Consider the following 27,096-nt stretch of genomic DNA (forward strand, 5'->3'; position numbering starts at 1 on the left):
AGGGTATCTGATGTGGCAAAGGCGTTTGAGAAGCTGATCCTGGATGACAGTAAAAATGGAGCGGCTGTCTACATAACCACCGAAGGCTCCGGCTATGTCAAGTTTCCGACTCCTCAGGAACTAAAAGGGGGCAGTCCGTAACATACTGGCTGTCACACACACACCAAAACACACACACACACACACACACACACACAAGCAGGGGAAGCTTTGGGATTTGTGGGGTGGCTCTATTATATACTAGAGGGTCAGTGTGGAGTGGGGTGGTGTGTCAAAGCATATTCAACTTTAAACTTTAATTTTAACACGAAGAAAATACACAAAATGTCTTCTAAATGGTACGAATTGGTACGATAAAACATATCCAGCAAGATTATTTGTAAGTACTCATAAAGCATGGTCACATTAAGACCTACACCTGTGATCCTGAGGGAAGAACGTCCTCTCTGAATAACTGTAGTGTCTTGTTTGAGTCCACCTCTAAACTTCTACATGCTAGCTACTAGCTACATGCTTCTGCTCATAGCTATGCTTTACACTTGCAGTCTCCCTTAGTGGCAGCAGATGAGGCCCCTTGACCTGTTCCATGAGGAACCCTAACCCAAATTTTTTTGGGGCCGTCAGGTTTTTCGGACGACAGGCGCACGAATTAGGCAAACTGAGGCTAAGCAGAAACAACGCAACATTGTCTTTCCATTTCCCTTCATAGGATCTGTTTTGGTTGTCAACTTTCCTCTCAAGAATTTTCTGACAAAGACTTCGTTCCAAACAATAAACATTAGGGCACGCACACACCAGACGCGTTGCTACAGGCGCAGACGCTTCAAAAACCCTTTGCAAAGTGCGGCGGGCAAAACAGCTGTAGGCACACCAGGCTCCTATGAAGCAGAGTTGTGTGCGCAACCTGGTCGAGTGTGACATTGACGAGCGGTGCGACTCTGCGCTTTGTGCTGAAAAGTTGGAATATTTGAAGCGCGGCGGATAAAAGGCACACACGAAAGGCGCGCCTTACCATAGGGTTCGAATACACATACGCGTTTTTTAAAAAACGGAACACGAGAAAATGCATTGATTCGTATGGTACGGCGCGCTTTGCGTGTGCGCCCTTTCTCCACCACGCGTTGCGTCTTTGTAGCGTTTTTTAAGGTGTGCTTAAAAGTTGAACTATTCTCAACTTTCCAGCGCAAGGCAGGGAGGCACGGGTGGTGTTCGGCCGTAGCCACCGAAGTTTCATTAGGCAACAACACACATGGGATTATCCCTTACCTACCCCACTCCCACGAGTGCTATATTGCTTTTATAAAACAATTCTACAGTCAACAAATTAACATTTCAACACGAAGTTATTGATTAAAAATGGTTTATTTCGCCATTGTTTCTCCACAACAAAAAAATTGTTCCATTGTCAACGTCTTGGTTTGGAATTATAAGAAATTTTATTTTTAGTAGACCTAAACATTCTCCATGAAGGCCTAGTTGTTGCGAGGTCACGTAAGGGGAAACTATCGCAGCGTATAAATAGGCAGCAACCCAAACTCTGGGCTCGCTGACACCTCTTCTTTTCCTTTAGTTGTAGGCGGCATCTCTGTGTGGTTGCCATGTTTGTCGTGATTCCCTCTTTATTAGGTCGCCCATAATTACTAGCAGTTGTGGGTTGTTGTTGTTTTTTTCTTCTTGTTTTGGACCACAGTTGAAAGTGAGTCATTTGTTTTGGGGCTTGTTTTGATGAACATTTCACATGTGTAATGTGGGGTGACGCACTTGTTTGGTCTGGATTTGGCCTTTTTTTGGCCATTTTGAGATCCTGAGAGGGGGCATTCATGGTGTGTTTGGACAGACAACATCTGCCAAGTCTGACCCTGAAATGAAATACTGTTGGTACAGTATGTGTTCTCGCCCTTAGTGAAATACATTACATACATACAGTACATTTGGCACATGAATATGCTAAAACACACTCAGAAGCTAATAAAATATAATTTGTCTATTTTCAGAGATACATTACATCTTTGCATGTCTAAACGAAGCCTGGCTGCAATAACAATAACCATGTTGATTATGTGACCATGTGTGGAGGTGTAGAGGTTCATAAACTGAATCCTCTCTATATTCAAAAGTGATTATTCTATCATTTGATTATGTGTAGAGATATAGAGGTTCATACACTGAATCCTCTCTATATTCAAAATTGATTATTCTATCATTTGATTATGTGTAGAGATATAGAGGTTCATAAACTGCATCCTCTCTATATTCAAAGCTGATTATGTGACCATGTTTTGAGGTATAGAGGTTCATAAACTGAATCCTCTCTATATTCAAAGCTGATTATGTGACCATGTTTTGAGGTATAGAGGTTCATAAACTGAATCTTCTCTATATTCAAAGGTGATTATTGTATTCTTAATCCATGAAGGAGGCATGTGTTTTTGTCAACATTCCACCAGATGGTGGACTTGTGAACATACAATGGAGAGTCAGTGTGTTCTTGTATTGGGGAATTATAATAAATAAATATAGACTTTATATACGTGTCTTTTCATTGGTCTGTCATTTGTATTGATGTGGACATCAGAATTGAAATCTTATAGGATTTCTTCATGAAAAGCTATTCAGTAAATGGACACCATTGAGCAGGTGGTCCAAGGCTGCAGGCAAACCTACAGCCATGAGAATTGACTCCTTAAAGGAGTACAAATCACAAATAATGTCGAATGATTCTTATACTTGAAAGTCCTTAATTGTATTGTATTCAGAATTAGGGTTAAAGTAGAAGAATCCCTGACTGTGTGTGTGTTCTCACGTTTAACTTGCTCTTATGAAATCTGTGTGACTGTATATCCTGTCGCTGTGTTCTTTGGGCTAAGAATGGAATCTTTGAGTGTGCGTGTGCTTATGCGTGTGCGTGTGCTTGTGTGTGTGTGTGTGACAGATCAGTGTGTCACTGGTGCTCCTTGCCTTCTCTGCGTCATGACATGACGTGTTCTAAATTTCCAGAATACCAGTTGATGAGCGTAGCCTGACTCAGTGTCTGCCCTATACACGATGGGCCCTGTGATTACAGTAACAGCCACAACTGGCAGACCTAATAGTGGTCGTAGGGATAGGCGCGCTCTACTTCAAAACAAATATATAAAATGCGTTTTCGGGTGCGAGTAAAAGAATGTAAACTATTGGTAGAATGAAAACCGCACTCTCAAGCTTTTCTCTTTTAACAATAAGACCAGTTTATTTTAGTACAGACGCGTTTCGGCCTTACGACATCGTCAGTGTGTGACCTAATAGTGGGGCAGTCTAGCTAGATATTCCACAACAATTGTTCATTTTGTGATAAAAGCATGACATTTGGTACAGTTTTGGCTAAAGGCATTCTATAAAGATGTGGATATGGAGCCATCATGAATTTTCAATATGGCGTCCAAAATGGCTGCCAGTGGGAACCGATATCTTATACATTTTCTTGGATATTTAATGATATTGAGGACCTAATTAGTTGAATCGTGATCTGCACCACTATAGGAGACTTTAACTGAGCCTTGAATCTTTATGTGGAGTCATGCTCACTCCCCCTTGATGCGCATCATTGTAAATGAAACGTCATTTCTGATTGAGTCTCCATTTATCTGTGATACAAAATTCATCATCATCCTTGAGTTTGAATGACTTGTCCAGACCCAAACCTGCGCCATCACGAATACCCAAGTCACAATGGGGTTCGACCCGTGTTAAACCGTTACATTTTTGGGTGAAAATATCTCGTGATGAGAACTGACTACACTCGAACGGACATCAACCTTGGTGGAATACCCTGGTCTAACCTTGGTGGAATACCCGGGTCTAACCTTGGTTGAATACCCTGGTCTAACCTTGGTTGAATACCCTGGTCTAACCTTGGTGGAATACCCTGGTCTAACCTTGGTGGAATACCCTGGTCTAACCTTGGTGGAATACCCTGGTCTAACCTTGGTGGAATACCCTGGTCTAACCTTGGTGGAATACCCTGGTCTAACCTTGGTGGAATACCCTGGTCTAACCTTGGTGGAATACCCTGGTCTAACCTTGGTGGAATACGATGTTGTATGGAAGGAATATAAGATGCAATCTTATAGAATCGATTCCACTGTTGATCTGGCTAAGCATTGTATTTAGGTTCACTGTTTCCTGGCCTTAAAAAGATGAGTCCACAATAGATTATATTTATGACATTATATTTATTAAATTGAACAGAGACTGATGTGCATGTCGGGTTGTCTGTCCCGTTGGACCATATGGAACTTATGTCTGTGTAGATTAGAGGTCTACAGCTGGACCTGTTGACCCGAAGATGTACCTTAGCCAATCAGAACCAGGTCTACAGCTGGACCTGTTGACCCGAAGATGTACCGTAGCCAACTAGAACCAGGTCTACAGCTGGACCTGTTGACCCGAAGATGTACCTTAGTACCAGGAGTGACAGTGGTACAGGAGGTAGTGAAGTCATTTAGTAATCAGAAGGTCGTTAGTTCGATTCCTCACTGTCAAGCATCCTTGTGCAAGACACTGAACACCTAATTGCTCCTGATGTGCAGTGTGCCATCAGTGTAAATGTAAAATGTGTATACGTCCTTGTAAGGCGCTTTGGAAAAAAAGCGTCTGCTAAATGACTTAATGTAAATGGAAGTGGTAGTCCAGACCAAACTTGAGAAAAGTCACTTAAATGTAGCCAGCGATAAGAAAACAAACATGCTCCATTTAGTTTCAGGGTCTCCAGGACCCCAGCAGGCCGGTCAGCGGAGCCGCACGGATCGCACATCAAGCACAACACAGAGATACAATCATGGGTGTGCTTTTCACAGGAGGGGAAAGAAACCTTCAACAGAGAGATCACGGCGATCAGAACCTTCCACTGATTAACAAATAGACTTCTTTGATTCGGGGTTCTGACTTTGGGTGCTGATAAGCTTATTTCACATGTCGAACAACATAACACGAAGGCTGTCGGATTAAACGTTCTTCCTGTATAAACCCCAAAATGGTTGAAACATCGTGGTGCAGTCTGCTAGGACCACTTGTGCCTTTACCCCCCCGCGAGATTAATAATCTCATAATTATAACAATAGTACAAATAATATATAGACTTAAATATGCTCGTTACAGAGCCATACTGTGCGCATATATACATGACTGTGGCCCGTGCGCGGGTGCCTCAGCAGGCTGGGATGGCCGTGTGGTGGACGGGATACGGACGGACTATAAATTCAGCCTGACGTTCCTCGGGTCCATCAGAGCCGGCGCCGACTGGAACAGGGCCCAGCTGCTCTCGGGCCGGTTCAGGCTTGCGTCCATCTGTTCGCGGATCCGGTCGGACTCGGTTGGGGGTTCGGGGGCCCGCGGGTCGGCGTGCGGCGGCGGCCGGCTCTGGGCTTTGGGGAGGTGGTGGTCGGGCAGCTTCGGGGCGGAGGGTGCGGGGGGTTGGGGCGTGGCCGGCTGGAGGCCCTTGGCGCTCATGTTCAGCTGCTCACGCTTGGCCAGCTCCCGCTGCTTACGCCCGCCGTCACGGTCGCCCGCCAGGTTCAGCCAGCGGATGATCAGCTTCTCGATCTCAGAGTCCGTAGTCTTGGTGTAGTGGGGATTTCTCCTAACTCCACCTGTCACGGTCGAAACATTAGTCGATCGAATTAACTTATGAACGAAAAAAACACGATCATGAGGAAACCTGTTCACAGTTACGTGATTGTAATAAGAAAACCCTTTGATGATCTCTGATTGTTTTAATATCAATATTTAACTGTTATTAAAGGGAAATGAGGATGTGACGTCACTCTCCACTCACGTATTATGACAGACTTCAGCAGGAGGGAGCTGAATGCTCTCTTGTCGTTCACTCCTTTCCAGTTCAGCTGTTTGCCCAGGTTGTTGTGGATTAGCGTCGACATGATTTTCCAGACTGTGGTCTTCAAATCTTTGCCCCCAATGGCTCCAAGGTACGCAATCTACAGGAAGACAAACAACTTGTCTGTTACGCTCTGCACGGATGTATTAGAACCCGTGATGTGTGCATTTTATTGCCATTTTTTGATGTGCAGTATGTTGCTTTTCATTCAGTTATCTATTCAATATTATTTCCAATTGAACAGTTCTGCTATGTTGTCTTGTGACGTCAACTACAATTTTATCCTTAGTTGTTGTACAAAGTGGATTTTAATTTTTCTAGTATCATTTAGGACTGAAGGGAAATATAATATTTAAAAACTAGACTTTTGCCATGACTGCTACTAGCAGCTCTGGGACCAATATATATTGAGCACTAGATGTCATTTCTATTTTGAAAGTTTAACTTATATTGAGCACTAGATGTCATTTCTACTTTGAGAGTTAAACTTATTCAGCACTAGATGTTATTTCTATTCTGAGTGATGTTTAACTAATTGATTACAAGATGTTATTTCTATTTTGAGTGATGTTTAACTTATTGAGCACTAGATGTCATTTCTATTCTGAGTGATGTTTAACTAATTGATCACAAGATGTTATTTCTATTTTGAGTGATGTTAAACTTATTGAGCACTAAATGTTATTTCTATTCTGAGTGATGTATAACTTTTTGAGCACTAGATGTAATTTCTATTTTGAGTGATGTTTAGCTTGTCTCGTCTTGTTTAGCCTGTGTAAGTTCATCTCAAGGTTATAATAGTTTTCCATTTTCAATTGAGTTTTTTTTATTGTATTCAATCGCGAATTTCTGTTTTAGTTTAAGTTTGAGATTGTTTCCTCTCACCATCTTAGTCTTGGCCGGTGTGTTGGTGGCGTTCTCCAGCCAAACCTCCTTCTTCTCCAGCTCACATATGTGTGTGTGTGTGTGTGTGTGCTTGTGTGTGCATGTGTGTGTGTGTGAGGGTGTTTGTGTGTGCTTGTGTGTGTGTGTGTGAGGGTGTTTGTGTGTGCATGTGTGTGTGTGTGTGCATGTGTGTGTGTGTGCATGTGTGTGTGTGTGTGTGTTAGGGTATGAGTTAGTCTCCTCTCACCATCTTAGTTTTGGCCGGTGTGTTGGCGGCGTTCTCCAGCCAGACCTCCTGCTTCTCCAGCTCCCGGGGGTCCAGGAGCGGGTAGGAGATGTCCTGGGGCATCTCGGCCGGGTCCCTGGCGGCGGCGTCGGCTGCGGAGCGAGCGTTCACCCGGCCCTGGAGGATGTTGATGATGGTGTTGAGGGCCACGGCGTGCTGCATCTGCTGCTGCCTCAGGGACTCCATGATGTTCAGCAGGTGGAATTCTGCTGCTGTGGTCAAACAGCCGTTAGAGGGGAAGGCCATGAAGACAAACACACACACACACGCACGCACGCACGCACACAAACACACAGACACACACACACACACACACACACACACACACACACACACACACACACACACACACACACAGACACACACACACACACACACACACACACACACACACACACACACACACACACACACACACACAGACACACACACACAAACACACACACACACACACACACACACACACACACACACGCCTCCCAAATGAGTCTTGTGTCCATTTCAACATTTCAAGATTCATTTGTGACCCAGAATTAAGACATTTTTTTAAATAAAAAAAAATCTGACAATTCTGTGTTACCCTACCATTGCATGGAACTTGGTCACCTCGTCCATTCCGGAATGTCATGGATGTTGAAGAGACTTCAGTCTCTGTGAAGTTATTATTAGAGGACATGTTTTCTTATTAACAAATACAACTTGACCGAAATGTGTTCTGAGTGTGTGTGTGTATGTGTGTGTGTGCGCACTTGTGTGTGTGTGTGTGTGTGAGGGTGTGTGTAGGTGTGCGTGTGTGTGTGAGGGTGTGTGTAGGTGTGCGTGTGTGTGTGTGTGTGTGTGTGTGTTCGTGTGTGTGTGTGTGTGTGTGTTTGTATGTGTGTGCGTGCTCACCTCTACAGGCTGTCGGAGCAGCACACTCACTGCTCCGTAAATCTGTGGCTCCTGCGGGCGGCTGGTCTGGAGGCGTCTCTGAGGAGGGCAATAGAACACTGAGGAGGGCAATAGAACACTGAGGAGGGCAATAAAACACTGAGGAGGGCATTAGAACACTGAGGAGGGCAATAGAACACTGAGGAGGGCAATAGAACACTGAGGAAGGCAATAGAACACGCTGAGGAGGGCATTAGAACACTGAGGAGGGCAATAGAATACTCTGAGGAGGGCAAAAGAACACTGAGGAGGGCAATAGAACACTGAGAAGGGCAATAGAACACTGAGGAGGGCAATAGAACACTGAGGAGGGCAATAGAATACTAAGAAGGGCAATAGAACACGCTGAGGAGGGCAATAGAACGCACTGAGGAGGGCAATAGAACACTCTGAGGAGGTCAATAGAACACTGAGGAGGGCAATAGAACACTGAGGAGGGCAATAGAACGCTGAGGAGGGCAACAGAATACTGAAAAGGGCAGTAGAACACGCTGAGGAGGGCAATAGAACACTGAGGAGGGCAATAGAACACTGAGGAGGGCAATAGAACGCTGAGGAGGGCAATAGAACACTGAGGAGGGCAATAGAACCCTATGAGAAGGGCAATAGAACACTGAGGAGGGCAATAGAACGCACTGACAGCTTGGATGTCTCACCTCTCATTGTGTTCTGTTTAGTTCTGCACACCTCTAAGCAACAGAATACCCAGCCATCACACATGGTACCACTTCTCATTAGTGTGTTAGTTGATTAGTGGCTCAGACAGAACACTTTCTTATTTCTTATGATGAAACTGAACTTGTGGCATACTCTTTAAGTGAGAGCAATAAGACAACAGGAACAAGCATCATATAGATACACACAGTGCCAACAGCCCGGACACAACACACACACACACACACACACAGGGTCATGGGGAGCTGGTCTAACATGTGTTTGGGACACAACACACACACACACACACACACACACACACACACACACACACACACACAGGGTCATGGGGAGCTGGTCTAACATGTGTTTGGGACACAACACACACACACACACACACACACACACACAGGGTCATGGGGAGCTGGTCTAACATGTGTTTGGGACACAGTGCTGTTCATCTGCAGGTGAAACCAGGATTAGTACAGTGCTGTTAGTACAGTTTGTCAAGCATCATTATGGTTCTAAACTGTCCTGGGATGTGTGTGTGTGTGTGTGTGCGCGCGTATGTGTGTGTGTGTGTTTGTGTGCGCTAAGTATTAAGTGACTATCCTGGCTGTGGCTCATAGTGGTCTGTACTGGGATGTGTGTGTGTGTGTGTGTGCTCATAGTGGTCTGTACTGGGATGTGTGTGTGTGTGTTTGTGTGTTTGTGTGTGTGTGTGTGTGTTGTGTGATTTAAGTATTAAGTCACTATCCTGGCTGTGGCTCATAGTGTTCTGTACTGAGGAGGCTAGGCAGGTTAGCATACAGTAATGGTACAGGAGGAGTTTCCACAGGATGGGGATGGGATGGAGGTCTAAGGGGGGGGCCATGGAGAAGATACCCCCCAGAGCTGCTGCCCCCACGCCACCACTGCTGTCTGCCGTCAGGGCAGGGTCAGAGCAGGTGTGGGGGTGAGGGGTGGGGCGCCTACGTCCGCAAATACACTAGGTTTTAACTACGACTATGTGTGTGCACAAAGCCTTTCCACTAGCCACATGGGTCAGATGCCAGTCAGAGTGCATTCAGAGCCACGCCAGCAGGGGGCAGGCCAGAGCCAAACAGCCCTGGACAAGCTGCAGTCACTGCACATTTCTTATAGTATACTGCCCCCTTGAGGTCTATGCTGGTATTGCCTCTTGCATATAAGAAATGTTAATAACTCATTTTATCATTATTAATTAGGCCTGTGGCTCAGTAAAGCACCTTCCCATGATGTAAATTGTTGAGATCTCTAACAAATTTAATCTCAGATGATATGCTCTGCTAATTCTGGCCGGAACTGTGGGGCGTCTATTTTGCACACACGTATGCGTAGTTAAAAGTGAAGTGTATCAACGCTCTAAGCTGGGTACATACCTTGTCAGTGGTTAAGACATCCCTCTCTTCTTCAGCCAGAGGGAGGGGGGCGGGTGAATATGGGGGGGGGACAGAGGGGGGCGACACGTGACCTCTATATTTTAGGAATCCTTCAGTGTCTCTCAATTTCACTCTATATTTCTCAAATGTGTAGCGTTGTTGTGAGGCTAGTTAGCTGCGCTAACGCTAGCGGTGGTGGGTTTACCTCTGCAGGTTGTTGAAGCGCCCCATTCCCTGTTCCTGGACTCAGAACCGGGACCGCCGGGAGTGTTGTCCGAACTCAACTCTGCAGAGGAACACACAACACACACACACACCAACGATCAGCACAGGAAACACACAACACACACACACACACACACACCAACGATCAGCACAGGAAACACACAACACACACACACATACACACCAACGATCACCACGGGAAACACACAACACACACACACCAACGATCACCACGGGAAACACACAACACACACACACCAACGATCACCACGGGAAACACACACACACACACACACCAACGATCAGCACAGGAAACACACAACACACACCAACGATCACCACAGGAAACACACCAACCATCACCACAGGAAACACACAACACACACACACCAACCATCACCACAGGAAACACACAACACACACACACCAACGATCACCACAGGGGCAGGGCAGGGGAAAATGAACATAACTAACTACATGGTGTTTTGTGATGGGATGTGTTACTATCTCTGTTTAACACAAAAGTGCAAAACAATGGCCAAAATATCAACAAATCCCTTCTAAATCTGCAGAGAATGGCCAAAAACACATCAACATATCTCCTTTAAATCTGCAGAGAGTTGGCAAAGAAAATATTAGTAAACTCTCATGGTTTTGCCTGGATAAACTAAAAGCCGCTGCCTCCTCCAGCTGTGCAGTTTGGGTTTTACCTCTGTTAGATGTTTCCAAAGACCAACCTGTTGCCATGGGACCCTGCTGATGCATGATCTCTAAGGAACGAGACGGTACAGAGTGCGTTTGAACACAATCCCGACTGCAGACAGGAGAGTTGATATGGATGTTTAGCACATTCCTGGTGTGTGTTGAAGCTTTTGGGTAGTAATCACAGCCACTGTCACTGATGTGCATAGGTATATTGATGAATGTTGTATATGCTGTATAGAGTGCATATGTGAAAAGGCTGTTGCCATAGAGACGGTTCTGGCATGTCTATCCACCTCTGAATGATGTCAGTGACTCCCAGGCACTGGCCCCCGCCGCTACGCTCTGCTGTTCATGTTGTATCATTCCTGTCAACAGGTAAATAGCATAGCATAGCATAGCATAGCATAGTATAACACAGCATAGTATAGTATAGCATAGTAAAGTATAAGATAGCATAGCATAACATAGTATAGTATAGTATAGTATAGTATAGCAAAGCATAGTATAGCATAGCATAACATAGCATAGTATAGTATAATATAGAATAGAATAGAATAGCATAGTATAGTGTAATATAGTATAGTATAACATAGCATAGCATGGCATTATATAGAATAGCATGGCATAGCCTAGCATAGAATAGTATAGTATGGTATAGTAAAGCATAGAATAATACAGAATAGCATAGTGCAGCATAGCACATTATCGTACAGAACAGCATATCATATCACACAACAATCAATCTCCAATAGGATTCCCAGTTTGCCACCGTTCACATTTACATTGAGACTGAGTGTTCTGCAATCACTGTTCTCAATCACTTTCTCACTTTAAAAAATGATTTGGGTCAGGTCAAATAAAAGACAAGGGTGTCATTTGTAAACAGGGTTAGCTTTCTGGACCTGTGAAGACCTGTAGTTTGCAAGCGCTTTTCTGCTTGGTGAACTTCTTTACCTCTGAAGGATGTCTGTGAGTCCCAGTCTCTGTTCTCCAAGATGGTGCGGGCAGCAGTGATCGGAGCCAGTTCCATAAGCATGTCTGGTGAAATACGAAACATGTATTTAGAAGAGGAACTTCACTAATAAGATACTTAACTTGCCCACAGGCCATAAGAGTGTTTATGTTAGTAAAGTCCTGGTTCTATGAGCATGTCTGGTGAAATAGGAGACATGTATTTAGAAGAGGAACTTCACTAATAAGATACTTTACTTGCCCACAGGCCATAAGAGTGTATATGTTAATAAAGTCCTAAGTAAAGTTGTTTACGTTAAAGCACAAATAGTTGCGAGATCTCAAACACTAACGTTAGTAACGGGAGATTTCAGTCAGTTTGGTAAATACGGACGGATGTTAGCAGCTCTGTGTTATTGCCATGGTATAGGCTACATAATATAGTCCAAGCAGCGTGCTCAAAGAAAAAGTATGCACTGGTTCAGTTTCAAAGTCTTTTGGCCATATTTCCTCTTTAGCATTCGCTATTCATGATTTTAGGTCTTTGTTCTTAACACTTCATTTTATTGCTGAATAAAAATGTTTTAAGTCCAGCTTTAAAGGAGTCCCGCATCTGTGTTGACCTTAGATCTGAACAAACAATTACAGCATCACCCACATCTGGAGGTTCTGGGCGACCCACATGACTCCAACAACAACTATGCTATGGGTGGGCCTTCAGACCAACACCACCAATGCTATGGGTGGGCCTTCAGACCAACACCACCAATGCTATGGGTGGGCCTTAAGACCAACACCACCAATGCTATGGGTGGGCCTTCAGACCAACACCACCAATGCTATGGGTGGGCCTTCAGACCAACACCACCAATGCTATGGGTGGGCCTTCAGACCAACACCACCAATGCTATGGGTGGGCCTTCAGACCAACACCACCAATGCTATGGGTGGGCCTTCAGACCAACACCACCAATGCTATGGGTGGGCCTTCAGACCAACACCACCAATGCTAAGGGTGGACAAACACCACCAATGCTATGGGTGGGCCTTCAGACCAACACCACCAATGCTATGGGTGGGCCTTCAGACCAACACCACCAATGCTATGGGTGGGACTTAGAAGAAAAGGCAGCAGACTTGTAAGCATCTGCTTCTGATGCATGACTAAGCCAGCTTTGTCTCCAGACTGCGACCTCTCATAGTGTAGTGCAGCTGTCCTGTCTGGCCTTGGAGACTTCAACAGAGTGCCTGCAGATCTCTGACTGGTGTTTAGGTGATTGTTGATGACAGGGGAAGTGAATGCTGATTTCTGAGATCAATAGGACTCTATTTACACTGGTGTTTGTGTGTTTACATTGGTGTTTGTGTTTACACTGGTGTTTGTGTGTTTACACTGGTGTTTGTTTGTGTGTTTACACTGGTGTTTGTGTGCACCTCTGAAGGACGAGGGCTCCCAGCTGCAGCATGCCGCCTCTGATGTCTGCGACAGCCTTGCCGTCTTTTCATGCCCTGCGTCTACGAGGAAGTACATTAGTGCCTGGGATTAGTACACCGTGCTCAGACAAACACGTTTAGTATTAGAAACCTTGATTTTCGACACACATTCGTAGAACAGACTTCTGAGGCTGTGCATCATGTTACAGTCCACTGAAGCCTAAGAAATGTATTGCTGTTTGACAAAGACTTCCTCCTCCCCAGAGAGAGATTCTAAACCCCTCTCGCTCTGCAGCCATCAATGATGCCTGTGAAGTGCCACCTCCATCCTTTGCATGTTTCTAACTCGACGTATGGATGACCGTTAATGCAGTGCATATAGCCATTAGAGGGTCAGGTTGTTAGTTCACCTACTTACAAACAAGCATGCAAGCTCACAGCAGTCCAGTTACAGCCAGGTGAGAAAGGCACATATATATGAAACTAAATGAACGTGCATCTGAAATCCATTTTCTCATGCTGGATGACACATGGCGTAGATTTCTCGGGGAAGAAAAAAGCCTTAACGCGTGGGCAACAGATGACTGTAAATCGAGTCAGGAAAACCTCAGAGGTGTGTTTTCCGAGTTAGTCAAAATGAGACCTAAAGGATGTGCTCCTCCTATCCTCCGCTAGAGGGCGGTAGTGAGCGCTCTCAGACGTTACCTCTGGTGGAGGTTTCCTTCCTCACAGAGCCGATCCTTCCTGCCGCCGCCCCGGGTGACTGTTCAGGCATCATCGCTGTAGACGACACACAATTTACAATTTATTCACTTCATTTTTTAATTCAATTAAATTCACTTCAATTCAATTTTAGTTGTATAGAGCCATAACAATACAATTGCCTCTAGGCGCTTAACAGAGCCCAGAGCCTGAACCCCCTTAGTGCATGCACAATGGCAACAGGGGCAAGGAAAAACTCCCTGTTAGGCAGGAAGAAACCTCAGGCAGAACCACGGCACATAAGGGGGGACCCCTTAAATCTATACCTGTTTACCTTTTATAATATTATATAGATTCAGATTAACTGATGTATAGGTTCTCACACATATTAAGACACAGTGGATGTGGATAGTTTGAGATTAAATCGTACCGAAAAAGTGTGGTGACGGGCTGACATAAGAGGCTGGGAATGCTGCAGCGGAGGCCATCTTCTTATGCTTCTTGCGGTCCTCTTCTGAGTCCTCCAGCTCAAGGAGCCTAGTTGGCAAACACAGTTTTCGTCTCAACAGATTAGCCAAAGCCTTTACATATCGCTCCATACTGCACATACTCAGTGATAGCAGAGCAGGATTAGCCAAAGCCTTTACATATCGCTCCATACTGCACATACTCAGTGATAGCAGAGCAGGATTAGCCAAAGCCTTTACATATCGCTACATACTGCACATACTCAGTGATAGCAGAGCAGGACTAGCCAAAGCCTTTACATATCGCTACATACTGCACATACTCAGTGATAGCAGAGCAGGACTAGCCAAAGCCTTTCCATATCGCTACATACTGCACATACTCAGTGATAGCAGAGCAGAGCTAGCCACTGGAGCACACGGACAGATAACGCCTTTATTGGAGATGAAGACAGAGTCTGACCTTTCAATGTCAGTATATGTTCTTTAGAGTCAGTGACTCATTGTCTCTGAAGATGTTTGTGTGTGTATGTGTGTGTGTGTGTGTGTGTTCGTGTGTGTTTTCATATGTTCAAGTATGTACAGTTATGCATGTATTCAGGTGTGCGTGTGTGTGTGTGTGTAGCTGTATGTGCACTGTATGTGAGTCTGGATGTTCATTAGTGTTCATGTGTGAACCTCTATGTGTGTACGTCTATGTGTGTGTGCATGTGTGTCTGCATGAGTGTACTTTGGTGTGTGTGTGAGTGTATGTGTTTGTGTGTTAGTGTTCGTGTGTGTGTGTGTGTGTGTGTGTGTCACATAAAGTGTCAGCCTATCTTTCTCATTTGCACCTGCATCAATGAAGGCCTTATCCGTCCGTGTGTGTGTGTGTGTGTGTGTGTGTGTGTGTGTGTGTGTGTGTGTGTGTCTCCTGTTCTTCTGTCACTGAGCCAGGTGCTGTTCCAGCCACTGCACATCCTACATGCAATATACACCACTACTACTTCACTACAGAGTGTGTGTGTGTGTGTGTGTGTGTGTGTGTGTGTGTGTGTGTGTGTGTATGTGTGTGTGTGTGTGTGTCTCCTGTACACCACTACTACTTCACTACTGGGGCAGCCGTGGCCTACTGGCTGGAAACCGTAGGGTAGCCGGTTTGATCCCCAACCAGTAGGAAAAATGTGGGCGGGGGAAGCGGTAGACCACTGCTCTCCCATGCCCACATCCACGGCTGAAGTGCCCTTGAGCAAGGCACCTAACCGAGGCACCGATCATTGCTCCCCGGGCGCCGCCAAAGGCAACTCACTGCTCCGGGTTAATGTAACTTCACTTCACTGTGTGTGTGTCACTTCCCTGGATGGGTCAAATGTAGAGGTGGATTTCAGAGTGTGTGTGTCTACACCACCTCTGCCATAGAGTCACTTTCACTACTTCACTGTCAAACAGGCTGACTTACTTGTCACTTTGTCTTCTTTTCTTGCTTGTGCCGTCGTCTTCTCCCTCTCTTTGGAGCTCTGGTGTGTTGCAAGTCATAGCTCGCTTCAATTTCATTCTCGCTTCTTGATATGATCCTTAAAAAAACAAAAGGAAAAGTTTGAAATTCACTTCATTATCTTGCTGACAGCTATATGTAATGTATATGTAATGACACAGACAGCTTGTGCAATAAACCTACCGGCTTTGGACAGTTCCCGCACAGCAAAGCAAGACCAGTCTGACTTTGGCTTCTCCCTTCGTTGTATGGCATTGTTTATCTTTTGCTCGTTTTTATAGTTTGGCCACCATGTTATTCCATTGTCGTACCAGTCATCAGGAATTATGTTCAAGCAGTTTGTGTCTGTGAACTCAACTAATCTGTACATTTCCGATTGATGGCAACTGCAATGGAGACCAAAACATCATGTGGTTAAAAGCCAGTACAACAGGGCCAAGAATAGATCAAACCCATCAGTAAACAGGAAAACATTACGGCATAAAAAAGGGGGTGTGTCTTGCAGATGGAAAACTTGGACAACAAATTAATTCCAAACAGGCTTGGTTTTTAATATAATTGAGACGGCATACAGACTGGGCAGGAGTCAGATGCACATGTGCAATGTGAAAGTAAAGCCTGTATGTATGGAAGTGTATGAATTTAAAATGATTTGTATTTGTATTTTTTTGTTTTGTTTTACAATATATTTGGCATTGGCCTTACAAGCCTTTCTACAACATTACTGGTTTGAATGGTATCCCCGGTTTCCTATGGCAATCTACTTTGTCATGTTTGTTCACAAATGGACATGAAACAGGGCTTACAGATTAACCTCGTCTGTGATAGATATTTATACATTCCTACTATTTGCGTAGCCTTATTGATTTGTCAAACATGTGACATCGATTATGTTAGTTGTGGTTGCGTTTCTGCCACAGATGCATGCACCCGCTAACTAAAGGCATGTGAATAGCACCGTGAAAACAGCATGAAACATTAATATCTAATACAGGTGTGAAAACAACAGGTCTAGCAAATCAGGGAGGTGCGCTGTCATGATCGTACTCAATCATCCTTGTCAAACGAGGCATCCATGCCACTAATAAATAAGCCTCTGAGTTTGTGTGCAGAAAGGTCGTGCAGTCATTTCGCTACTGACCACTCTTCGCACATCTGTCTCATTCGTGATGCATTATAATTCTAAAATATAACAGATGGTGCTTCACGGCAGACAGTGTCTTATTTCTAACCCACGACAGCTCATAAGGTTATCCTTGTGAACTAGCTCGCTAACTAGCTGGACACATGTCTAGCATTAATGTCAGTAACACTATAACCCTTCAGTAATTGAATAAGGCGATGTCGGTGTACTCACCTCCGATCTCACTGCAGACGGATGATGAAAACTGTACTGCTAACAGCTAGCTAACTACCGAGCTACCTAGTCGAACTGCTTAGGTGCTAACTTATTTGGATTCCTAGCTAAGGCTAACTAAGTTACCCACCTACCTCCAACCTTACACCAACACGGTAACCACATATATAACCATTTAAACAGACCATCTAGGATACATAACTTGACAGTAATGTTAATATTTTACTTCAGAATGTGACGTCAGCACAAACAAATAAAGCGAACGCACTAACGCTAGACTATTTCAGAATCCAGCTAATGCTAGCTTGCTAACTAGCTCGCTAGCTAGTTGAGCAAGCCAGCTAGCTTACAAACCTACAACTACACCAACGCTGCTAGAGCCAGTGTCCGTACAATTACAGACACAACACTCAGATACCTACATCTAAACTACACATAAGAAATAACAAAATGGTTAAATCCCTAGCTAACGTTATGACCATCAAGGCACCGGAGTCTTAAGGCATCGAAAACTAAGGAAAACGAGCTAGCTGCGTAGCTAGGTTGTCTTATTAGCTACCTTTACAACAAAAGGGTTACTTTAGTGTGGTATGCGTTGATGCTATGCGAGTGAAGTAATGACAGGCTGCAAAGGATTGGTGTTACGAAAAAATATTACAACCCTTTCTGTTAAGCATACAACTGGTTAATAATAGCCATTCTGTTATCATCCATCTAATCTATTATAGTTGTATTTTCTTTAATATATATATTTCTGTGTTATTCCGGTCTCTGATTCCGTTAGTTAGTGTGCAGAAGATCAAAACTTAGTGTAACCTGATGCTGCAGAGTAATTTTCTACCCAAACCCCCATTAATTGCCCCCAAAAGGGTTTCATAGCCCTTTCAAAATTGAATTATTTCCTAGAGTGTTGGATTGTTTCTGCTCAAAACAACACACAAACAAACAAAGTAATGTGTCATGTCTAACTGCTTTGTGGTTTCTTGTATCTCTAACATTCTGCTTGTTCAACATTTTGGTTAAAATGCCTTTTTTGATCATAAATGATTACATTTACACCTTAGATCCTATCACATCGCTATCCATTACACTTTGGAAAGTCATCACTAATCATTACCACAATGCTGGATGAGTCACACGCTGATCTTGCATGGTGTGCCCTATTCAGATCAGGGTATTTGAGTGCATAAATCTTGCATAATGTCCACTTTGAGGCCCATAGTAGAGTTTGGTGAATCTGTTCACATCAAGAATCGTCGACCGTCAGAGGTCACACTCTGCTGGCCACGAACACTATAAGCTCTTCCTACACTTGCCTGCCAAAGTGAAGTCTAACCAGCGTATACAGCCCCAGAGCTCCAACAGCCGGCAAGTTCCAATCCAGCCATCAGAGTCTGTATCAAGGGAGGCTGCCTGCTATAGCAGCTCTGGAGCAGTCCACAGGTTAGAGAGTATCACCCCCTCTTTCTCTGAGTCCATAGGACAGCAAGCATAGGCCTCTCTATGAGGTGGAGAATTACTAATGAGAGGCACAGGTATCCCTCATGCAGGAGTGGTTGGTACAGTTTAATAGCCAGATGGTTTTGAAACTTAGCTAGAACTAGCCTATGTGAAATGTGCAGAGAAGACATCGGCACATAGCTGTCAACATTTAACATCCGCTCATTAGTTAGGCAGGCCTATAACCTGTAAAGGTCCTGCCAACTGAAGTTGTTGCTCTGCTGCTGCTTGCTTTGTGCATTTAAAAAATAACTGTATTATTCACTGTTGTAAGGCGACCTTGGGTTTCTTGAAAGGCGCCCTATAAATAAAATGTATTATTATTATTATTATTATTATTATTATTATTAATAATATATTTCAACCCATGACGGCTCATGATGAAGGGGGCTATGTAAGGGAGGTAAAGCCTCCAACAAACACCCCTTTCATTTTCTTGTAAGGAGAACATTATTTTTGTGGCAATAGACAACACAACATCAATCAAAGCAGACAGAGATCCAGTTTAAAAGCACAGAAGCTGTCATGTAATCTATTTGTATATCTCTGTGTGTATTGTATTGTAATAGTTTATTAGATGATTATTGCACGTGTTTGTCAGATTAGGCCCGGGCCCAGTGGCTGTGTCCTCCTTGGGTTTTATGACTTTTATTCCTTTTATCATGATTTTAGTAATCCAAGAAGCCTACCAGAACACCAGGTTTTGATACGATGTTGATCATTTTTATATTTATTTTACTCCATGTATTGCTCCTGCTTAACTCCCTCACCTTGAACCATAGAGCACCTGAACATAGCCCATACTCCAGCTTTTCATTCAGGGGCATAGCCAGGGGGGGCCACGGCCACCATTGGTCAGAGAATGGCCACCCTGCTGCCCCCCCCCCCCCCCCAACCTCACAGCACGGCAAAAAAAAAAAAAAAAACTCCTGAACAGAAACGGTATAAACACAAATCAATGCATTAGTATTTTTGTTATCAAGACGTCTTATATTGTCATTTGTCACTAACGCTACAAGCCCCATATTCGCAGCATGTGTGTAAGTTTGAAAATAGTAGTTTTTGACAATCAAGTGCCACCCCAAATAAAAGACTGGCCAGAGCTGGCCACCCCAGAAAAAATGTCCTGGTTACGCCCCTGTCCTCATTATAATAATACTTGTGACACTTATGTTACATAGCCCATACTCCAGCTTTTCATTATAATAATACTTGTGATATTTATGTTATGATAACACCTGCACTTTGGTAAAATATGTATAGGAACTGAAGAAAAGGAGACATGGCAGTTTTACAACTGTATTTGTGATAATAAAGGGACAGTATATTTATGACTTAATTGGCTGCAGTCTAAACCAAAGACATGATACACCTGACAATGATCAGTTAAATATTGTGTGCTGGCTGTGCTATTATTTATACATGTATTATATATATATTATAAACCATTTCTGTGTATGTTGACTAGAGCATTAGTAAACCTAGCAGTTATAACATTAATGGATCAGTATCAGTACATTAATCTCCTCTATTTCACTTTTGGTCCCTTGAAGGAAACAGCAGATGAACATTAATGTCTAGGCACAGAGTACCCCCATATGACTGTAGAATCACAATCAGATTTTATTGGCCAAGTCAGAGTGAACAAACAAGGAATTTGACCTGGTGAACTGACTCTCATTGTGCTTACACATAATATACATTACAATACAATACAAAAACAAACACAACACAATACAATACAAAAAAAACAAAAACACAATACAATACAAAAACAAGCAGTGCACTAGTCTATGAAAGTTGAGAAAGTATATACAGGAGCTGGGAATGTACAATAGTGCAAAGAAGAAGTGGAGAGTGCAAGAATTGCAGGGATAAAAAATATATGCTACATGATAAATATATATGTTACTATGAGTTGTTCAATAGTGAGACGGCGAGGGGGAAGGGGCTGTATGAAACCTTGCTACATTTTCTCTACGGGTCTCACTGTAGATTTACAGAAGAGTATCTGTGCTTTACTCTTGATCTCCTTTGTTTTCAGAGAATACACAACTGGGTTCAGGCAGAGCGGCATACAGGCAGACATGGACAGGGTCACCATCCTGATGTCTGGGTCCAGCCGGTAAAGGAAGAACCCGATGATGTACAGGGTCAAGGTCGGGAGGTAGAAAATGGCGACGAGAATGAGATGCTCTGTGCAGGTAGCCAGGGCCTTGTAGCGGCTCCCTGCATTCTTCATTCTGAAGACAGCGATCAAGATGCTTATGTAGGACATGATGATGAGGCTGAGGGGCCCGAACAGGATGACGATGCTGAGGCTCACGGCCGTGGCCCACTGCAGAGAGTAGTCATTGCAGGCCAGTCTGTAGACGGGAGAATAGTCACAGAAGTAGCTATACACTTGCACAGAGTCACAGAAAGACAGTCTTTTCATTATTGAGGTTGCAAATATTACTGTTATCAGGCAAAAGGCCCAAATGCTTCCCAGAATGCACAGCATGTTGGTGTTGGTGTTGATGGCGTGCTGCCGGAGAGGGAAGCAGATTGCAATCAGCCTGTCGTACGCGAGCACGGCCAGAGAGAAGGACTCCAGGGAGCTGCAGCTGTAGTACACCCCCATCTGAACGAGGCACAGGTTGAACGGCACAAACGTGTCTTTAAACAGGAATATCCTCAGCATGCTGGGGATGACACAGGAGCTGAACAGGAGGTCCACCACGGCCAGGTTGGCCACAGCCAGAAACTTAGGGGAGTGTAACTTCTGGTCCAGGCAGATGATGCACAGGATAAAGCAGTTAAACAGAACAGTGAGGACGTAAACTACACCCAGGAAAATAAGATAGAGGTTGGCATGGGGCATGGCTGTGAACCCCACCACATGAAACCCAGGAGGGTGGATAAGTGTCCCGTTTGAGAGAGCAGCTCTGACGTCCAACATGGCTCAGACCAATAGTCAGGTCCTTGCAATAGATGTTTTAGGTTAAATCAACTTGGAATTTGAATGTTCATTGAACTTAATGCTTTAAGTGTAGTCACTTTGCAAAGTAGTTGATATTGCAAAAGATTTTAAGTTAAATGTACTCAAAAGTTTTCATTACACATTACTTGGTGTTTTTTAGGCAACCACTTTCCTCACATTTTTTAGGTAAACTCAATTTACTGGGGCTTACAGTGACTAACTCACTGACCAGGGTTTCATTCAGCATGAGGAGTCATGCCCCGAAACACATAAACACATTAAACACATAAACATATGTCAAACACATACATACAAATCACTATCTGAAAGAGTTAACTGTGAGAATTAACACACTTGTTAATAGTCAAATTATTTTGTCCATATGTTTTCAGTACACACGTAATCTGATAAGACCAACATGCGTATTAAAAACAGACTTTCTTCTAAAGTAGTGGTGCTAAACTTGAGGTCTACAGTCAAGCTTTAAATGAGAAAGCAACAAACTAAGTATTTTAGCAACACATTCAATATTGCGTCTAAGTCTGTTGATCACAGGTGACCTAGAAATCTGATGGGTGCCACCTTGGCGTCTATCTGGGTGGTAAGTTAGCAGCAGCGTCTGAAATATATATGCAGATGGAGGCCTCCAAGGACATCATTACAGCAGGATAAGGGTTGATTAGGGAAGACTTTGCGTATTTGCAATTTTAATCTTACTAATTATAAATTGTACTAATTATAATTTATATTATACATGTGTTATTTTGGCCACCATGCCAACATGATGCAAAACATGATTAAACCTGTTTTTGTTACATGTGCGCTTTGGGATTATTTATGAAACTTTACCTTTGAGTTTTCTTCTCATTGAAGGAATAAATATTGTTGTAAAACTAAAAAAGTGCCAAAAACATGACTATTAATTTTGGCACAGCGCACACAACCAAAAGGTTAATTCAACTTATCTAAATTAATCTTAAAGTCTGTGACATGTGGGGAACAAGCTTTGTGTGGGGGATGACAGTGTGTAGTAGAACTCTTTCGCTATACTGTTTAAAATCCAGAGGAGGGCAGCAGAGGTAAATACATACCAGTAAAGGCCTAATCATAGTCCAGTTATAAGCCTCTTCATAGTCCAGTAAAAGGCCTCTACATAGTCCAGTGCCCCCTGAAATCTTTCCATTCCATTTTCAGTAAAATCACTTTTCTAAAAATAGTGTCTAAAGTTAAGTGTGAGTTAAGTTCAGTTCCATTTTCCTAATTCATAGGCCTTGTGTTGATGTGACTGATGTGACTGGCTGATGCGCTTTGACCCCAATGCTCAGAATTACTGCAGTGTGAATGAACTGGGTTAATATTGTGAATGTAGATAAAACACAAGATTGTTATGTTAATATGCTTGTGTACAATCTGACTGGGTGCGTGCAGTAGCAAGGCCAAACACAAGCAGAGACAGGTTGGAACTCTCTCCCTCTCTCTCTTCCTCTCTCTCTCTTTCTCTCTCTCTCTCCCTCTCTCTCTCTTCCTCTCTCTCTTTCTCTCTCTCTCCCTCTCCCTCTCCCTCTCTCTCATCTCTCTCTCTTCCTCTCTCTCTCTTTCTCTCTGTCGCTCCCTCTCCCTCTCCTTCTCTCTCCCTCTCTCTGTCTCTCCCTCTCTCTCTCTCTTTCTCTCTCTCTCCTTCTCCCTCTCCTTCTCTCTCCCTCTCTCTCTCTCTGTCTCTCCCGCTCTCTCTCTCTCTCCCTCTCCCTCTCTCTCTCTGTCTCTCTCTCTCTCCCTCCCCCCCTCTATCTGTCTCTCTCTCCCTCTCCCCCCTCTCTCTCTCTCTCTCATTTAATGCACCTTACAGAAGAAATGTTTGTGTAAAGGTTTTTTCTTGGCATGCCATGCAGAGATGTCTGTGTGTATGTTCTGACTGGGTATTCAGATTGACACAGGCTGCAGTGTATGTAATGACTGGGTATTCAGATTGACCCAGGCTGTAGTGAGCGCTGCCGGGAGACAGGAGGCTTGTGAGTGGGGTTGAGCTCCACCTCTGTCTTCTTAACAACTGTCGTCAGTCCATATCCCTCGTCCGGGATATATATATATTTTTTGTAGGGTACGTTTACATTTGATTTAAATTAAACCTTTTTTTACTACATTCCTTTTACTTACATGATATTATTGCTGAGGTCTTCTAGAATATATAATCAGATATTCCATTTGTTTTTAGTTAAGGGAAATATACAAAAACATCAAGGCATGTCAGACAACTTAGAAAAGTCTAAAAGGCATTGGACTGTAGAGGGTGTTAACGGCACCTTATCCCTCCGCCCGTCCTGTCCTGTCTGTACCCACACACTTCAATAAGGGGATTGAAAGGATTGAACGCCACGCTCCGCGGGCTCCACTCAAGCTGGACGGACTGGTTCTTTTCCACTGGGCATTAATGGAGCTCGCGCTGTGCCTGAGGATTACAGCAAGGTCCTCTGGGTGCAGCCGACGGAGAAGTGCTTTTGTGTCCCAGCCTCTCCTTCTCCTCCCAGAGACCCAGAGAACAGAAAGTACTATGCATATACTACTATACACACACTCTCTCTCTCTCTCTCTCTCTCTCTCTCTCTCTGTCTATGCATATAATACTATACACACACACTCTCTCTCTCTCTCTCTCTCTCTCTACACTCTATATACTCTCTCTCTCTATATATATATATATACCGATATACTCTTTCTATCTCTCTCTCTCTCTACACTCTATATACGCGCTCTCTCTCTATATATATATATACCGATATACTCTTTCTCTCTATCTGTCTGTCTCTCTCTCTCTATACAGTCTATATACTCTCTCTCTCTCTATATATATACCGATATACTCTATCTATCTCTCTATCTCTCTCTCTCTCTACACTATATACGCGCTCTCTCTCTATATATATATATACCGATATACTCTTTCTCTCTATCTGTCTGTCTCTCCCTCTCTCTCTCTATACAGTCTATATACTCTCTCTCTATATACAGTACTGTGCAAAAGTTTTAGGCAGGTGTGAAAAAATGCTATGAACTAAGAATGCTTTGAAAAATGTAAACAATAAATGTTTATTTTTTATCCATTTACATGGTAAGACTGAGCACAGCAACAAGACACAACGTAGTTATACTGCATCAGCAGGGTCTCTCCCAGACAAAGATTTCAAAGCAGACAGGGGTTTCAAAATGTGCAGTTCAAGCTCTTTTAAAGAAGACGTGGAGGATCGTAGACGCAGTGGTCAGCCAAGGAAACTTAATGCAGCTGATGAAAAACACATCAAGCTTATTTACCTTCGAAATCGGAAGATTTCAAGCAGTGGCATAAGCTCAGAACTGGCAGAAACCAGTGGTACCCAGGTACAGACATTTACTGTCCGGGGAAGTCTGGCCAGAAGTGGTCTTCATGGAAGAGTTGCAGCCAAAAAGCTCTACCCCGACAAGGAAACAAGGCCAAGTGACTGAACTAAGCACGGAAACATAGAAACTGGGGTGCAGAAACATGGCAGAAGGTGCTCTGGACTGATGAGTCAAAATTAGAAATATTTGGCTGTAGAAGAAGGCAGTTTGTTCGCCGAAGGGCTGGAGAGAGGTACAATAATGAGAGTCTGCAGGCAACAGTGAAGCATGGTAGAGGTTCCTTTCCAGTTTGGGGCTGCATTTCTGCAAGTGGAGTTGGAGATTTGGTCAGGATGAATGGTGTCCTCAATGCTGAGATACAGGCAGATACTAATCCATCATGCAATACCATCAGGGAGGCGTATGATTGGCACCAAATGTATTCTGCAGCAGGAACATAACCCCAAACATACAGCCAATGTCATTAACAACTATCTTCAGCTTAAAGAAGAACAGAAAGTCCTGCAAGTAACGTATGACCCCTACAGAGCCCTGATCTCTACATCATCGAGTCTGTCTGGGTTTACATGAAGAGACAGAAGAATTTTAGGAAGCCTACATCCACAGAAGATCTGTGGTTAGTTCTCCAAGATGTTTGGAACAATTTACCGGCCGAGTTCTTTCAAAAACTGTGCGCAAGTGTATCTGGAAGAATTGATGCTATTTTGAAGGCAAAGGGTGGTCACACCAAATATTGTTTTAATTTAGAATTTTCTTCTGTTCCTTCACTACATTTTGTTAATTTATGAAGAATTGATGAAAATAAACTGTAAACACTTCCATTTTTGAAAGCATTCTTAGTTTACAGCATTTTTTCACACCTGCCTAAAACTTTTGCACAGTACTGTATATACCGATATACTCTATCTATCTCTATCTCTATCTCTCTCTCTCTCTCTCTCTCTCTCTCTATATATATATGCACATATACCGTATGTATATACATATGGTGTGGGTTTATGTACACACATTTTCATTGTGTTCAATTTTTTTTGTTCCCTGTTGACTTACTACCAAAACTCACAACAGCATATTATTTTTGGAAAAATGATTGGATGTCCTGTGGTTCCTGAAGAGCACGGACTGCTGAAAGAAGTGGAGCACCTGAACTCTCCAAATCGTTGGATAGAAAATGGATTAGCACGAGTCCTTCAAAAGGCTGCTATTTGTCAGGAACAAATAAATGAGTGAGACCTTGTTGCTATGGCGCGCGTGAGAGGTCTGGCCCTGGTCCTGCAAGCATTAGTCACACTGGCGCTGTTGTTCAGAAGGTGACACGGCAGCCCCTTCACCTGTCACTGCACAGCATTACGATCAGGACACGCTGGGACACATCATGGAAGGTTAGAGTCCTTGATCAAAACCACGGACCAGCTGATTTTAATTTCACTTTATTTCCTTAGGTTGGCTTTTGATGGGGGGGATGTTGCCCAACCAGATTCAAGAATTGAACTGGAACGTTAAAACGGCAGTTTTATATTTAAAGAGCAGCACACTGCAGGGAACTATATAGCTGGAAATAAAGAATAGCAGGTCCTTACTTTCATATTAATCACATTCCTATTTCACTTCTATTACACACTGATTATAAGTGTACCAGCACACTGACACAGCACATTAAACCTTATTTACCCTGACCATAGCCTATGTGAGTACACTGGCTCTGTCAATGCACTTTATGTTATTCAGCATGTTATGGAACAGTGTAGCTACATTGTACCGAGAGCTATAATAATAATAATTATAAAAATACAACGCTTTTCAAAGTTCTCAGACAGTGTCAATACATATTTGCTCTTTGAATTATTGTCACATAAAATGGAAAAGTGCTCTCTGGGGAAAGATATCTTCACTCGGATGATTCAAGTTAGGCCTCTTAAA

At 43.5% G+C, this 27,096-nt stretch overlaps 3 protein-coding genes across 3 annotated transcripts in view; 1 reads left to right on the forward strand and 2 right to left on the reverse strand.

The window, feature by feature from the left end:
- Nucleotides 1–141, forward strand: part of LOC308363395 (15-hydroxyprostaglandin dehydrogenase [NAD(+)]) — a gene marked incomplete at both ends in the record, with an annotated part of 6,463 nt that extends 6,322 nt beyond the window's left edge. The window contains one exon of the mRNA XM_080836206.1: nucleotides 3–141. Within this exon, the coding sequence (XP_080692332.1) occupies nucleotides 3–141 (139 nt within the window). The remainder of the gene's footprint in view (nucleotides 1–2) is intronic.
- A 4,065-nt stretch (nucleotides 142–4,206) lies between these two features.
- On the reverse strand, nucleotides 4,207–17,694 carry LOC308373479 (uncharacterized protein). Its single transcript, XM_080849022.1, has 13 exons — nucleotides 17,343–17,694; nucleotides 16,169–16,371; nucleotides 15,950–16,064; nucleotides 14,475–14,581; nucleotides 14,048–14,122; nucleotides 11,912–11,995; nucleotides 11,251–11,322; nucleotides 10,233–10,313; nucleotides 7,935–8,012; nucleotides 7,629–7,694; nucleotides 7,005–7,255; nucleotides 5,813–5,972; nucleotides 4,207–5,627 (listed from the first exon to the last, which is right to left on the reverse strand). The coding sequence occupies exons 2-13, from the start codon at nucleotides 16,353–16,355 to the stop codon at nucleotides 5,230–5,232; spliced, it is 1,674 nt and encodes a 557-aa protein (XP_080705148.1). The 5' UTR covers nucleotides 16,356–16,371; nucleotides 17,343–17,694; the 3' UTR covers nucleotides 4,207–5,229.
- Nucleotides 17,695–20,808: 3,114 nt separating this feature from the next.
- Nucleotides 20,809–21,783, reverse strand: or41a2 (odorant receptor, family 41, subfamily A, member 2; the record flags this gene model as incomplete). Its single annotated transcript, XM_080846977.1, has 1 exon — nucleotides 20,809–21,783. The coding sequence occupies one exon, from the start codon at nucleotides 21,781–21,783 to the stop codon at nucleotides 20,809–20,811; it is 975 nt and encodes a 324-aa protein (XP_080703103.1).
- Between the last annotated feature and the right edge of the window lie 5,313 nt (nucleotides 21,784–27,096).

The sequence above is a fragment of the Sprattus sprattus genome (genome assembly GCF_963457725.1).
Source record: "Sprattus sprattus genome assembly, chromosome: 1".
NCBI lineage: Eukaryota > Metazoa > Chordata > Actinopteri > Clupeiformes > Clupeidae > Sprattus > Sprattus sprattus.